This window comes from Octopus bimaculoides, chromosome 6 (genome assembly GCF_046866305.1).
Source record: "Octopus bimaculoides isolate indiv1 chromosome 6, ASM4686630v1, whole genome shotgun sequence".
Lineage (NCBI taxonomy): Eukaryota > Metazoa > Mollusca > Cephalopoda > Octopoda > Octopodidae > Octopus > Octopus bimaculoides.
The window spans coordinates 41,916,009-41,932,423 of NC_142933.1; the positions used below are offsets into that span (position 1 = coordinate 41,916,009).

At 34.5% G+C, this 16,415-nt stretch overlaps 1 protein-coding gene across 3 annotated transcripts in view; it reads right to left on the reverse strand.

Annotated features, from left to right (window-relative positions):
- The window catches only part of LOC106869693 (NADPH--cytochrome P450 reductase), a 69,908-nt gene that overhangs the window by 14,384 nt on the left and 39,109 nt on the right, over window positions 1–16,415 (reverse strand). For all 3 annotated transcript variants that reach the window (XM_052968889.2, XM_052968891.2, XM_052968890.2), the window contains exons 5-12: window positions 15,398–15,547; window positions 11,530–11,654; window positions 10,080–10,169; window positions 8,830–8,931; window positions 5,465–5,581; window positions 3,147–3,265; window positions 1,127–1,308; window positions 169–318 (exon numbers count right to left, since the gene is read on the reverse strand). In XM_052968889.2, coding sequence (XP_052824849.1) covers window positions 169–318; window positions 1,127–1,308; window positions 3,147–3,265; window positions 5,465–5,581; window positions 8,830–8,931; window positions 10,080–10,169; window positions 11,530–11,654; window positions 15,398–15,547 — 1,035 coding nt within the window. The remainder of the gene's footprint in view (window positions 1–168; window positions 319–1,126; window positions 1,309–3,146; window positions 3,266–5,464; window positions 5,582–8,829; window positions 8,932–10,079; window positions 10,170–11,529; window positions 11,655–15,397; window positions 15,548–16,415) is intronic.

The window sequence follows — 16,415 nt, forward strand, 5'->3', positions numbered from 1 at the left end:
ATAAATGATGATGATAAAAGATTTGTATGTTACTACAATGTACAAAGTATATGTACCAACCAATGTATATCAACAGGAAATAGTAATTAATTGCCATTAATTTACTAAATCTAGCATAACTAATGATAATGACTTAAACAACTGTAATTGGGAAACAAAATTACTTACTTTAGGAGATGATGAAATGGAATAGTAACGAGCTTGCAGACGAGGTAACAACTCACAAAGATGGTCAAGGGGTGGTTTGACTGAGGACAGGTCTTCCAAAATAGCAATAATATTTCGATGATCTTTTATTACCCATTCACTGTATAATTGCTGAAATAAAGTAAATATCACAAAGGTAGATATAGAATCAAGAAAATAAATCATCATGATACATCAGATGAATTTAAACTCAGAACAAAGAAATTAAGAAAATAAAATGTGCAATTATGGCGGAGTGAAAGAAAAGATTATTTCATAACTATTAACTCTATGATTCCAAGTTCAATCCTACTACATGACACATAGAGGAGATGTCTACTACAGCCTCAAGTTGACCAATGATTGAGAGTGCAATTCAAAAGAAGGAAACTGTATAGAAGAGTCATGCACATGTATGTGCATATATTACAGAAGATAGACACATACATGTGCATATATATATATATATATATATATATATATATATATATATATATACATGCATGTGCATATGTGTATGTGCATACATGTGCATATATAGATATATATTTATGCATACATAATTGTTTTTGCTGTTATTCCTTGAAACAATTCTCGGAGATTTCATAACAATTAAAGTAATTGCCAATCTAAAGAGATTAACATGAAAATATTACCATGGATTTAGTATCATTAATGGATTGTTTCTCGTTGTTAAATTTAATTGGAGCACTAAATAGTTTTCTTGTCCAAGTAAGCACGAGCTTTGTTTTAGGAAGAAAATGAGAACTTCAGAAGTCATAACTTTCACATACAGCAGGAGTGATGTAAGAAATAAAATGAAATAACCATAAAAGAAATTGATTCAGAATTGCAGACATGGCTCACCAGACACTTATTCTCTCTAAGAACTTATAAACAGATGCAAATCAGAGAATTAAATCACATTACAAAACCATACCTTTCCTTCAGGTGTAGTTGAACTTATTTTTTCCAGAAATTCTTTATCTTTGGGGTCCTTAGCATATTCCACAAGTTCTTTGAGGACATGAGTTCTTACAGGATTCATAATGTCAACATAGTGTAACAATGCAATACGATAGGTGGTCGGACAAGGGAAAGGGTGTTTCTTGTTGGACTCAGCTGGAAGAAACATTGGAAAGAAAAATCAGGAGTACAGAAATGGCAATTAATAGAAATTCAAAACCAAATGTGGAACTAAGATTAATCAGGACAAAGACTTATAAAAATCAGATTTTGCACGTTTATAACAGTATGAGAAGAAATAGCAGCACGAGGCGGTGAGCTGGCAGAAACGTTACCCCGCCGGGCAAAATGCTTAGCAGTATTTCATCTGCTGTTACGTTCTGAGTTCAAATTCCGCCGAGGTCGACTTTGCCTTTCATCCTTTTGGGGTCGATAAATTAAGTACCAGTTACGTACTGGGGTCGATGTAATCGACTTAGTCCCTTTGTCTGTCCTTGTTTGTCCCCTCTATGTTTAGCTCCTTATGGGCAATAAAGAAATAAGAAATAACAGCACCCACAACCATTTCCAGGGTAGTTGAGAATAGAGGCAGGAAGGAAGGAAGTTATCCTCAGACAAAAGTCCTAACCCTGAAAGCTTGCAAGAGAGTGGACTCTGCCAAAAAATACACAGAGGCCAGGTGGTGCTTTTAACTAGGACAAGGGATTAGGTCTATCAGATCAATCCTCTTTATACCAGAAAAAGAAATAAAATGGCCTTACATGTATATCAGTGACACTGATATATGAGAAGTTAATAGATACTTGTTGAGAAGTTAACTGATACTCATTAAAATTCAAATCTTTGCTGTCAAGACCAAGAGCAATCTTGTTGCACTGATAATTTAATTTGTTCTTGAAATGATTCAATGAAATAAAAGTATTTTCTCTAAACTATCAGCAATGTATTTAGTACAAAAAACAAAAAATAGCGTTATGATCAACATAAATTCTAGTATGAAATCTTCCATCAACTTACAGGTAATTGTGGTACCAATAAGTAATATTCTATTTCATATAATGAGTTCAAATCAGCATTAAAAAACTGAATATATTTATCGTGATGGCACCTGTGCCCAGCATCGCCTTCCTGGAATGTGTAAAGACATTCGAACAAGATCGTTGCCAGTGCCGCTGGACTGGCTCCTGTGCAGGTGGCACGTAAAATACACCATTTTGAGCGTGGCCGTTGCCAGTACCGCCTGACTGGCCTTCGTGCCAGTGGCACGTAAAAGCATCCACTACACTCTCGGAGTGGTTGGCGTTAGGAAGGGCATCCAGTTGTAGAAACTCTGCCAAATCAGATTGGAGCCTGGTGTAGCCATCTGGTTTCACCAGTCCTCAGTCAAATCGTCCAACCCATGCTAGCATGGAAAGCGGACGTTAAACGATGATGATGATGATTCCAGCATAAAACATGAATATATTTACCCATTCAAAAATATAATCACCATCATCAGCAATAACATTTTCCTACCTTGAAACCAGTTTTCTGATTCCTCAAACACAAAAATCAGGTTCTTTAAACGAGAAAAATGTTTGGAGTGCTATTTCAATGTTATCCCTACTTTGGAATGTTTTTCCACTGGTAAAGTGTTTGAGTGATCTGAATAAGCGAGAATCTGATGGTACTAGGTTTGAAGAATAGGGAGGATGAGGCAGAGCTTCCTAGCCTAATGAATTTATCTTTTCTTAGGTTATCTTGACTGAATGTAGCCTTGACTCTCAGGGGACAGCTCATGAAGTAACCACTTTCCTTCTCTAGACAATTTTTTAATCTGCTCGAGATGATTTTGCATATGTCCCTGATACTTTGAGATATATCCTCTTGTGGTATGAGGTCAGACAATTTGCTTGAAAATACAACATTACTTTCCAATACCCCTAACATATATTTATAAAACATTCTTTTTAATAATGGAATTAAAATTTAATATATATATTAGAAGAGTTTACCTTCCACATTTGTTAAAGTAATGATAGTATCAAGATTGGTTTTCAGAAGTTCACCAATCTTTGAAACAAGTTCTGGATTATTGGTTGGATAGACAGCAACATGATCCCCTGATTCATATCTATTCAATAGAAGACACATTTCAGAAATGACACAGAGAGAGAGAAAGAGAGGGAGAGAGGGAGAAAATTAAACAAAACAAAATGACAAAAAATGCAAAATGTTATTAAATGAAAAAGTAAAAGAAATTCTAAGAAAAATAGCAATACATAATTTTGATTTGTTTCACTAGAAACAAGGCCAATCTTTGTATGACTACAGGTATTTTAAATAAAAACCCCTCAATGTTTCATGATTTCATATAAGGACATAGGACCATAAATTTATAGACAAAAATCTCATAATTTTCTTGCTTTTCTTTTTCCTTTTTTTAATTAACCATGACTGAATGAAAGATAAAAATTATTCCCTGCAGTGTGTGAACTCTCAATGTAAAGCTATGTAATTAAATATTGCAAAGTATTTGTCTGGCAAACTTCCAATTCTGCCATATGTTCTTATTTTAATATCTCCCAATAATTTTAAGTTTCCTGGCTTTGGGCAAAAAAAAAAAAAAAGATACAGGTAGATCAGATAATTGTGATTTTATTCAACGTATTCCCCTCTCAGATTCAAACACTTATGCAGCAACCCTTCAGTTTTTCTAAGTCCTGTAAAAGAGCTCAGAAGGTCGGGCTTCCAACCAGGCCTTTCACAATACCCTTAAGACCAGGAACACTTTTAACAATCCATAATAATCTACAAGCAGAAACTTCAAATTCCTATGATCACCAGACTAATATACTGAGTTTCACTGTACCTTGCACATTAAATTAATAAACTTGTATAATTTATACTAATGTATAGGTACCAGTATTTCATCTAATTGGAAGTCAGTTGGATATAATTTGCTGAAGACTTATTACAGTATCACAGTGCTAATGCACATTATAAAAACATAATCTATATATATAAAAATGAGAATGTGTGTGTGTGTGTGTGTCTGTCTGTCTGTCTGTGTGAATCCCTAAAACTCAAGAACTACGCAACCAATTTCATTCAAATTTTACAGATGCCTTACTTAGGGTTCCAGTTGTGTTTTAGTCAAAAAAAATGTTTAACTTCTTGCAGAGTTCGAGCCCACGGCAACATAATATCTCCTCCACTATTTAAGTATTACGTGTCAAAAGTGAAACAAAAACACTCCTGTCAAATACTTTCACTTTAAAAATGAAACTATTCTACTAACTGAAACAATCACATTTCGATACTGTAATGACAGATACTTTCAGAGAGAGAGAGAAAGAGAGAGAGAGAGAGAGATGTATATGTATACATATAGATGTATATGTACACGTTATTCCACTAACTGAAACAATCACATTTCGATACTGTAATGACAGATACTTTCAGAGAGAGAGAAAGAGAGAAAGAGAGAGAAAGAGATGTATATGTATACATATACATGTATATGTACACGTATATGCATAGAATATATATATATAGATATAGATATAGATCTATATGCATACATGTATATGTATACATATGTGTAGATGTATATATATATATAGATGTACATGTAATATGTACACATACATATATATATACATGCATACGGATATCTATATATATATACACCCATCAAACACAAACACATGCACACAAACACACACATTAGTCATTTGTTTTCTTATCCAAAACTACGTCAAAAGTACTGAACGAATCTTTATGAAATTTGGAAATTATATTCTATGTATAACGGCCATAACTCCCATCAAAATTCATATATTTTTGATGTTGATGAAATTTTAACCCGAACATAACAGATGAGCATTATTTGTAATTCAACGGTACAGATTTCTGCAATGTGGTGCATAAATTGTCAAGTAAATGAGACGCATCTTTGCCTCCACTGATTCACTTGCAAAGTGTTGAGTAAAATTATTTCGTTGCAGACCTCCTTTGGGTCTTTTTATTATCACTGCGACACACATAGTCCCCAGTTGGTAACATTGATTTCAAGGCCCTCCTAGATGAAAGACTGGCATTCCACTTAATGTCTATGTTCCATGCTGGCATGGATTGGAGAGTTATTAATGTAGAAATATGGTATCGTAGCTACTAACAGTTGAGGGTTGCGTAGTCTAGACGGCATTTTTAGATTTCATTATTCTCTTTAACCCGGGCAAAGCCGGGTATTTCTGCTAGTAAACTTATAGATACACATACACAAGCTCAAAAACATTGCACATACTGTCATTATTTTGTATAAACTCACCTTATCTTTGAGCCACTAATATCAAATTCAATGTGCATACATGAACGGTCTGTATTTTTGAATAATTCTTTATTGACAACAACTGGAGCCAGGAATGGATTTTTAGCATCATAAGGACTGATAAGGAAAAATTTAATATAGAAATAAAATGTACAATTTAGTGCAATAATATATACATATTTTATAATTTAACTCATGTACATGTGATATTGCATGGAATGAACTGTTTTACTTTTCTTATCCAGAGATAACCTACCAATGACTAAAAACTGGTCATAATCCATATATACTTGAGTAGATACCTGTTACTATATTCAATAGTCCATAGAAAGGTTTATTAAACTCAACCTTGCAAGCTATTTACAAGTAGCCCACTAATTAGCTATTACAAGACAGCTGTCGTTAGCAAAAGTACAGCACAACTAGGTGAACTAATATGAATTATCAACATTTAGATCCAAAGGCGAACAGCAAAGTATAAATTGAATCAACTTTAACTCTCATAATAATACACCATATTTGCTATTTCTTCTTTATGTGCCATGCCTACTAGCATCAGCAATTGCAGACCTTAAAAACATCCAGTCTCACAATAAAGTGTGTTACTTAGGAAGGTCTTTCTGCAGCTGGCTGGTAAAGTCACCTAATATTATTCTTCTGATAAAAAAAAAATTTAAAAAAAGAAAAAAAAAAAGGTAAATATTCTCATTTACTAGTTTCAGTTAATGGACCATGCCCTGATGGGACATCACTGCCAAGATAACCATTTTACTAAATGTATTTTATCAAGTGAATAAGTTTTACCAGATTTTCAACTATTTTAGAGATTCAACCTCCCTCTTTTTCTGGACATAAATACAACAGAGTATCTACTGACATGCACATTTCTGTTTCAGTACGTGTGCCTCCCAACCTCCACACACACAGGTTTGTTCATTTAAACATTTTATTTTTCCACTTTAGCAAAGGTTGGCCAAGGACTAACTTGAGGCAGCATTTTCTAGCCATATATCCTTCCTGTCACCAACCCTTACTTTGTTTTCGAGTAAGGAATGCTATATTCCACTGCTATTATGAAACCACAAAGTGGGTGGTCATGATACCAATAAGGAATGAATGTAAACTTCGTGTCACCACTTTGCTCAGATGGTGACAAACAAAACAGTGGACTAATAACAATTTCACACACACACACACACACACCTCTTTCATCTAATAATTCCACTCACAAGCCATGCATATATCTAGTTTTACTTACACAACATTATCTCAAAGCTATGGTAGAAGGCAATACAGTGAGATTGAACCATAACCACATGGCTGCAAAACAAATATGTTAACCACACAGCCACAACTCCTAAATTATAAAATGTTCTTTACTTTCATAACTAAAGTAGATTCAATAAAATGAGTATCAAACAATATCTTAATTTTAAAAGGATAATGCTTAACACACATGCATCCTTGTATCCACAAAGATCTCACCCATACAGTTGTCTTTATAAAAGGGGACATAATACACTACTTTACTATAACATCTGGCTGCATTATCTTGAATATCTTTTCTCAAGAATTCTTTTAATTTGTAACATGCCATGCCAGCATTCATTCATTCATTCATTCACAAACATCCTGTATATTTCTGCAGTCAATAAAGATCTGCAGCAATTCTCTTCTTCTGCCATTTCCCACAAGCTTGATGTAGTATCACTATTTACCCTCCCTTACTTTCATATAGAGATATGCATCCTCTTCATACAAGCACAAGAGAAAGAACAACTTTAAGATTTAATTTGATAAAGGTAAAAAAAAAAAGAAAAAGCATAACATTAAAAATACATCAAACAACAAAAAAATGTAAAACATGCAGCCAAACAACATAGAATTAATTTTTCTTTTTCTTTTCAGATGTAACAAAAATAGCAGCAACAGAAGCAGTGGGAACCTTTGGTTCATGACGTCAATGAGTTTATTTATACAGTAAGCTATTATAGAAAAAAATTACTGCTTTTGGCTTTGAGGCAGCTCTTTGTTGCTTTTGTTGTTAAGTATACATGAACCCAGTCAATATAGATATAACGCAAAAGGAATCCTTTAAGGCTTGCTGAGTGAAAATAAATCTGTCTCCAGCATACAAGTTGACATAGTATATAGTGTAAGCATTCAAATATTGTCACTATCTTTCCAAATCCTGCTGCATTTCACATTGAAATTTTGGTCATCAAAAATTGTTCTGGTATACAAGTCAACCTACATTTTTGGCTGTAAATTTTGGTCTGAGAAATTCAACTTGTATGCTAGATCAACACTAACTCTATCAAATTATTTGTTTTCTTGCTATGTATTTAACCTCTGGTTAAACTGTTTCACTGATGAGATTTAATGAAGCTAAAATTTATCCACTTATTACCATACTACTAAACACCAGAATTACTCCCACCACTGTATTCCATATTCAGTTAAATTTGGGCATGATTGCATAGCAAAGTTCACTTTACTGCCATGTGACTTCAGGTTCCGTCCTATTGCATGGCATCTTGAATGACTTCTTCCCTCAAGTCTCAAAATGACCAATGCCATATGAATGATAGAAACTGATATAAAAAGACCATTGTATATCAACATCTTCTAGCACCCACTTTTCCATGTTTGCATAGGTCAGACAAAATTCATTGAGCTATATTTTCTCCAGTCAAATTCTCAGCCTGTTGCCAACTCTCACCTGTTTCCAACCAAAGTGATATTTCCCCATGGCCAGTCATGTTTTCACAAAAGACTGGATTGTTTGTGTGACAGACTGTAAAAATGATGATAATTACAATTTTTTGGAGTAATCTTCACTTTCTTTTCTGACAAGAAATAATTATTTAACAATGGAATTTTAAATGAATTAAGTTTCTTTGAATTACTGTATCAAATATGTTAATGCCCACATTACTATAACATAATTTAGCTCATAAGCATCCTTTTATATATCTTACTGACAGCTACAAATAAAAACAGCATTCTGTATATCTTACTTAATATTGGTATATTGGAGAAAGCCACAAAACTGCAATATTTGTCTCGAGAAACAATCTTGTATAGATGTATAGTGCTAAAAGCAAAGAATTATATCAGTAGTAGATACTTTCCATCTGCTGCTGGCATTCTTGTGTGATTTTTTTTTAGCACTATATGTCTAAGTGCAATGCCTTCTTGAGATGAACATTGCAGTTTTTTAGCTTTCTACAGTTTATTCACGTTAAGTAAGATATACAAAATGTTGTTTTGAACTAATACTGCTTGTCCCTAATAACAAACAAAAACATATTTATATAATTGTTTCTAAAAATACATAAAAATATTAGAAAAAAAGGACTCACGGTTTCTGGGCAGTGTAAGACCCCATTCTAAACATCTCTCCTTGATAATATTGGTCTTCTTCATCAAGATCTTCATGGACCGTCAACTGGTACTGACGCAAGCTGGAAATTAGGAAGACAGAAATGTTTCACTTAGAAACCATATGTGTGTGTGTGTGTGTGTGTGTGTGTGTGTGTGCACATGATGTATATATAGCAGATAATAGATAGAAAAAGAAGTTCTAGAACATCTAAGTGGAAGGAAACTGTGGAAGAGGAAGACTAAGGAAGACATAGGCACAAATGGTAGAAGCTGATCTCAGGACATTGAATCCTAGAAAGAAATCATAAAAGAGCAAAAGAAATGGTAAAAGGCTGTGTTAGAAACAACCCTTCCAACCTATGCATGCATGGGTTGGTAAATGTGGAAGTGATGATGATGTGTGTATGTGTATACACACATACACATGCATGCGTGTGCATACACATGCATGCGTGTGCATACACATGCATGCGTGTGTATACACACACATGCATGTATATATACGCACCCACATGCATGTATACACACACACCCACATGCATGTATACACCCACATGCATGTATACACACGCAACCACATGCATGTATACACACGCACCCACATGCATGTATGCATACACACCCACATGCATGTATGCATACACACCCACATATATGTATGCACACACACCCATATGCATGTATACACACACACACACACCCACATGCATGTATACACACAATTCCCACCTGCATGTATACACCCACACCCACATGCATGTATACACACACACACACTCACATGCATGTATACACACACACCCACATGCATGTATACATACACATCCACATGTATGTATTCACATACTTACCCACATGGATATATATAATGCCACTCCACCTAATGAAGCAGATTGGCCTGCAGAAGCCTTGTACCAGTTCCACATAAAAAGCACTCCCAAAAGAGCCACATACAAGCGCTCATGCCGGTGCCACATTAAAAGTATCCAGCACACACTGTATAGAGGTTGGCATTAGGAAGGGAATCCAGCCATAGAAACCAAGCCAAATCAAACTAAAACCTGGTGCAGCTATCCTGTTTGCCAACTCTGGTCAAACTGTACAACTCATGCCAGAATGGAAAACAGATGTTAAAGGATGATGATGAAATACACATGCATACACTGCACACACACAGACACACATAATATAACAAAGAGTAAAACAAAAGACTGAGATGAACACAAACCTTATATCTGTCTCAACAGCTTCAATGCCAAAATATTCACCAAATGCTGGCCAGAGTCTTTCTCTCCAAGATAAGAAATCTTCTTCAATGCTAAAAAAGCAAAATAGATTAAAAATATAAAAATGTCTATAAACTATCAATGAAGGAGGATTAAGGAGTTTACATCAGCCATTTGAGAAATATTGTGCCTTTTTTCCTTCTTTTACATGCAAGTAAGATGTGAGTTGAAGATTTGGCTTCTATTTCTAGCACATATAGCAACCACAGTCACTCAACCTGCCAGAAAAAGCAGCTAAGTTTTCCTCAAGTCACACCTCACCATCTTCAATAACAAAGATATACAGCAGAAGCATGATTGCTCTTGAACTTTAGCTGCCCACATTGTAGCTTTTTACTTTTAACTACCCATTTTGATTTACTATGTGAAGGTCAAATCCATTTAGTTTTACTTGGACCATCCACCCCTTTAATGTGATTGGCTAGCCTAGCATCTGTTCAGCAGCTATAAAATGAGAGGTTTTGGCCCACTAAGTTCCTAAGGAGGAGAGTTTTGCTACAAGTGACCTGGGATCTTGATGTGAGAACAGTTTGATTTCACTTTGCCGTTTTCAGCTTGAACAGAATTCAAACCAGAATCCTCGATATTATGCCTAGTGTCTTAACAACATTTGAATAGAATTATAGCCAGAATTTTTGTGGTGCTGTATTCCACGTTTTTCTAACCTTTCTGTCTTCATTTTTATGAGCATTTAAAACTATATAATGTATTGACAATTATTAATGTCCTACCAGTTTGTTGTATCAAATTTTAGCCATAGTAATAAATATTTGTTTGTGGTCAATTGCAACTTGTCTTTGAATTTGTTTATTATTATCCATCCTGAATTCATTTAACAGATTACATAATATATCAGACCTTAAAACTGCAATTCATACAACCATGTATATACCTTATTGCTAAAAATGCTTGTTTAGCATATACTATGCCTCAGATATAATGCAAAATGGGCATGGCTAGAATGCCTTTGAGAATAAGTTTTCTTGATGACACAGCATGGCTGAATTGTTAAGAAGTTTGCTTTGTAATCACGAGGTCCTATGATTTCAGTTTCACTGTGAGACATCTTGAGCCGGTATCTTTTATCACAGCCCTCAGTCAACCCAAACCTTGTGAGTGAAATTAATTAGGGAGAAACTGTTACAGAAGCCTTTCAGATGGGCTGCACTATAATTCTAAAGTTCAGCTCTAAAGTTCAGCCTTGTCATAAACACAATGTTGCATTAATTCTGGTAAGGGTACATTTCTGTGGAATACTCAGTCACTAACAATGAGCAGGTAATTCAGATGATCAAACAATTGAATTCTCATCAGAACCAATAGAGATCCATTTGATGAAGGCTAACTTGGGGATACACAACAACATAAAAATCAGTTATAATCTACATTTACTTTGCATCATCATCTCCAAGACCAAGTTCAAAAATCCGTGTTGCTCCAAGTTCCTCTAACCGTTTATCTACAAAGATTCCCATTGCATTATAATGTTCATATGTTTTGTTTCCAAGACCAAACACCTAGAAAGAAAAGAAAAATAACGACCATATTTTTAATGTAATATGCAGTCTATTAGTGTTTCAGTTATTTTTTGAAAATAATCAAGAATTTGGTGGGATTTTGTAAAATAACATTCATATTAATGTTGATTGGTGTTCTTACATAAAATCACAGTAGATTTTAATTGAATTTAAATATAGACCTTTTAATCTATTAGCATTTAAATTAGCCAACATTTTCTACCTGTTTTATGTTCAAACTAGCCAGTTCTGGCCTCTTACACCTGCACTACATTGTCATTTTACAAGTAAACCATCACATTATTGAAATTTCAAAGTTAAGAAATAATGCATGATTAATTCAAAACAATGTGAATAAATAAGCATTACATTTGATAAAGTATTCTGAATACTAAAGGGTTAAAAGAGCTTTTGTACCATAGCAAAGGAGTGCTTTCAGGCAGGTCAGTATCAATTAAGTGACAAAATATTCTGAGTTTTAAACAAAATATTAATTTCTTCAAACACTTTGTTGCTTTCATCTCAGAGTCTAATAAATGGCATACTGAAGATTCTATTTGCCTTGCCAAAATGGGCATGAAATGTAAAGGTTTTAAGATAGAGCACATTTCAAGAAGCAACAATTCTTTTTAACCACCATCACCCAACAAGAAGTGTTAAATAATTGAAAATTCATCTGTAACAGAAATTAGATCAAAGATAATGACTTGCTAGAAATCTACTGTCTATTCTACACACATCATCAAAGAGAACTATGAGAAGGGTAGTTTTTGATCCAACTAGAGTTATGGAACATCCCCCTCTATCCCCCCTGGACTACTCACTCCGTCTATCTATCTCTCCCACTTTTCTCTCCTTCTTTGTCCTACTGAGGTGGCCAAGTATCTCCTCAGTAGTAAGAAGGCTACCTCTGCCATACTCATACTATAATCTCTCAGTTCCACATTAAAAAGTACCCAGTACACTCTATAAAATGGTTGGCATCAGAAAGGGCATCCAGCCATAGAAACCACATCAAAATAGACAATTGGAGCTGAGTGCAACTCTCCAACTTGCCAGCTCCGGTCAATCCGTCCAACCGATGCCAGCATGGGAAACAGATGTTAAATGATGATGATGAAGTAAAATAAGAATGTGAAAAGAAATACAAAATAAAAATTTTAGCTGAAGCAATTCCATGAAGTTAAGTATACATGTTAAGTATGAAAGCTAAATCTTGTATTTCATCAGATGCCAATATGACTCCACTAAAAGTCTGTACCTATTATTTTCAATGAACTGACATACACCTAATTAACTGTCATGTCAATACTATGAAACAAATGATAAGTGTGGATCTGAATAACAGATGTGTACCAGTTAAAAATATATGGTCAAAAGTAAATTGTAACATATTTTCTAAATATATGTTTTAAGCTCATAATTGCATTTTTATATTAATATAAAAGAAATCAATATGCTCTATGATATAGACAGACTGTATTATTAACAGTAAACTCTATACATTTATAGATTATATACACGATCTAAATACTTCTACTACACACAAAATATGGCTTAATGGCTACGATGTTGAACTCAGGAACATGTAGTCATGGGTTGAATTCCTGGACTAGGTAGTAGATTGGATCTTTGAGAAAGGTACTTCAATTCTTGTTGCTCCAGATCACTTGGCTGTAAATGAGCACCAGCCAAATGCTATGCAGTACTTTCTTTGTCCTGAAGTCACATCTTGATCAAGGGTGGGAAGACCAAAAGAGTATGTATGTTTGATCACAACTACAAAAGGTACCTAAAACAATTAGCAAAGCATGTACATGCTACCAAATCATATTCACCTGTGAATGATGGCTATGGTTTTTACACCCTACACAAGAGACTCTTCAGAATCAGCACTCAGTTTTGGTTGCTTCACAGCATTGAACAGACAAGAGAACAAACCTTCTTTGGATACAATGCTAGTCAGTTGAATCTAACATTCAAAACAGGCCAGGTTTTAGCCTCTCACACCTACCCTACAATGTCATTCTAAAAATAAACAATCGTATCAAAATCTTGAAACTACAAGACAATGCATGATTAATTCAAAACAATGTGAATAAATAAGCATTACATATGACAGAGTAATCTGGATGCTAAAGGGTTAAGCTCTGACAGCTAAGTGAATTTAGACGTAGAATTAAGTACCCAAATACACAATGAACTAACTGCAATAGTTTTAGCATAATAATCTTGATCCCATAACCAATAACTAAAGTCACTCACTATATGGTCTTAATTATATACCTATATGATAATTATACAAAAGATACATATAAAAATCTGTTTATTTTACAAGAGATAGAAGTGCATTTGGTATGATACCATAAATGAATATAAAGATAAGTAGTTGAGGCAAGCTTAAAACATAAAATGGAGAGTTCTTCAAACCATTCTAGAATAATAGGCATGATGTGGAGTGTTCTAGGTACCTAACAAAACCACATTTTTCCAGACAAAAACTGCAGTCTGGCTTTTTTTACTACACCCATATGTTAACTATAGATCTGCTTCTAATTTATTGCATAAGCATAACTCAGATTTTATTCTGCTTATGCAGCACCTTTGCAAACCAATGTTTAGTTTTTACACTATCTCTATATACTTCAGACTAGATAATTTGATTTTGTTTCAGAAGTGACATGAGTGCATGATATCGAGAAGTCACAACAACAAAATACATATCTGTTACTCTCATGGTTATACCTGGGGCAGTTTTCACCCAGCTCTGAAATATATTGTTTCATAATGCAATACTTCTATAAAGAGATTTTTCTCAGGCAGAACCTACAACCTCTGGATTTTCAACTAATAAAGTTTATATTGTAGAGTTGCTTCTATAGCATAACTCAAATTAAAAAAAAAATTTTTTTATCAGTCAGTCAGAAGAGCAGTGTCCACAACCTTTTGCAGGATTCCGAGACTGGTGGAGTAAGCCATCGTCATACCAGGTGGTATGGTTGTTAAACAAGACAACAGATTAATGTGAATATTATAGGTGCAGTCATAGCCAAGTGGTTAGAAGTTTGCTTTGAAACCACATGATTTCAGGTTCAGTCCCATTGCAGAGCACCTTGGGCAAGTGTCAACTATACCCCCAAGCTAACCAATGCCATATGAAGGAATTTATTAAAAGGAAACTTGTATAAGCCTATTGTGTGTGTGGGGGGGAGGGGGTGCATGCATGCATGCACATGTGCATTCATATGCAAATCTGTGTCAATGTTTAAATGTTCCACACTTAGCACTTGAGCAAAGCAGTGTTGATGCTGACATTCCTTGTTGACATTATGACCAGTCACTCTTTTGAAGACCTGTGCATTAAAAATATCCCTTACTGAAAAAGCAGGTAGAGATTGATTATCAGAAAAGCACCCAGCTGTAAAATCCTAACTTACAGAAATCTCTGTCCAAACCCATGCCAGCACTGAAAGAAAATGGTTCTTAAATAAATGAACTATAAATACCAACCAATAAGAAAAAAAATATCAATCAGAATGATCAGAACCTGGTGCAGTCCCCCGCCCTCCAAGTTTACCAGTTTTCAGTCAAACCATCCAATCCATGCCAGCATGGAAAGCAAATGTTAAATGTTGATGATGATGAGAAAGACTAAAACATTAAGAAAGAAAGAAAAACATAATAGTATTAAATCAAATTGTTTTTTTTGGGGGGTTTTTTTTTTTGGTTTTTTTTTTACTTACAGCATATCGAAGACCATTAAGTTCAATTTCATCTTGCTGCAACAAATTGAAGAACTCTTGAGCATTATCTGTAGGGTCTCCTTCACCGTATGTTGCCATACAGAATATAGCAAGGGAATTCTCTATTTCAGAAAAGTTACTTAGCTCTTCCTACAAAAGAAAGATTTATCGAATAATGAACTTTCATTAAATGATATTACACACTCAATAGAAAACAGGATACACTCTCAAAATCAATACTGGCATTTTCAAAACTAACCACACTGCATTTAAATACTTCAATATTTAAGTATTTCTCAGTGTGTGCAAGCAAAGTAAGTGATGTGTGGTAAGAAGCTTACTTCCCAGCCACACAGTTACAGGTTCAGTCCCACTGCTTGGTACCTTGGACAAGCGTCTTCTACTAGAGACTCAGGCCAACCAAAGCTTTGAGAGTGGATTTGGTAGACGGAAACTGAAAGAAGTTCATCATGTATATATGTATAGCCATAGAAACCATGTGAAATCAGATTGGAACCTGGTGCAGGTCCCCAGCTTACCAGTTTTTAGTCAAACCATCCAGCCCATGCCAGCATGGAAAACAGACATTAAATGATGATAATGATGATGTATGTGTGTGTGTGTCTTTGTGTTGTCCCCCACCACTGCTTGACAACTGATGCTGGTGTATTTGCATCTCCATATCATAGCAGTTCAGCAAAAGAGACTGATAGAATAAGTACTAGGCTTGAAAAAAATAAGCCCTGGGGTCGATTTGTTTGACTAAAGCCCTTAAAGGCAGTGCCCCCAATATGGCCGTCATCAAATGACTGAAACGAGATGCATCGCAAGAAAAATATCAAAAATATATATATCTTCTCTTTTTCTTTCAAAGTAACATTGCTACAATTATACATAACAGTATGCTTAGAGAAAATATCAATCACTAAGATTAATTACTCAGAGATGCCATCTACATTTTTAAAAATAGTCAAGTTTGTGTTACTATATTTAATATAATGATCATTAAAAATCTAAT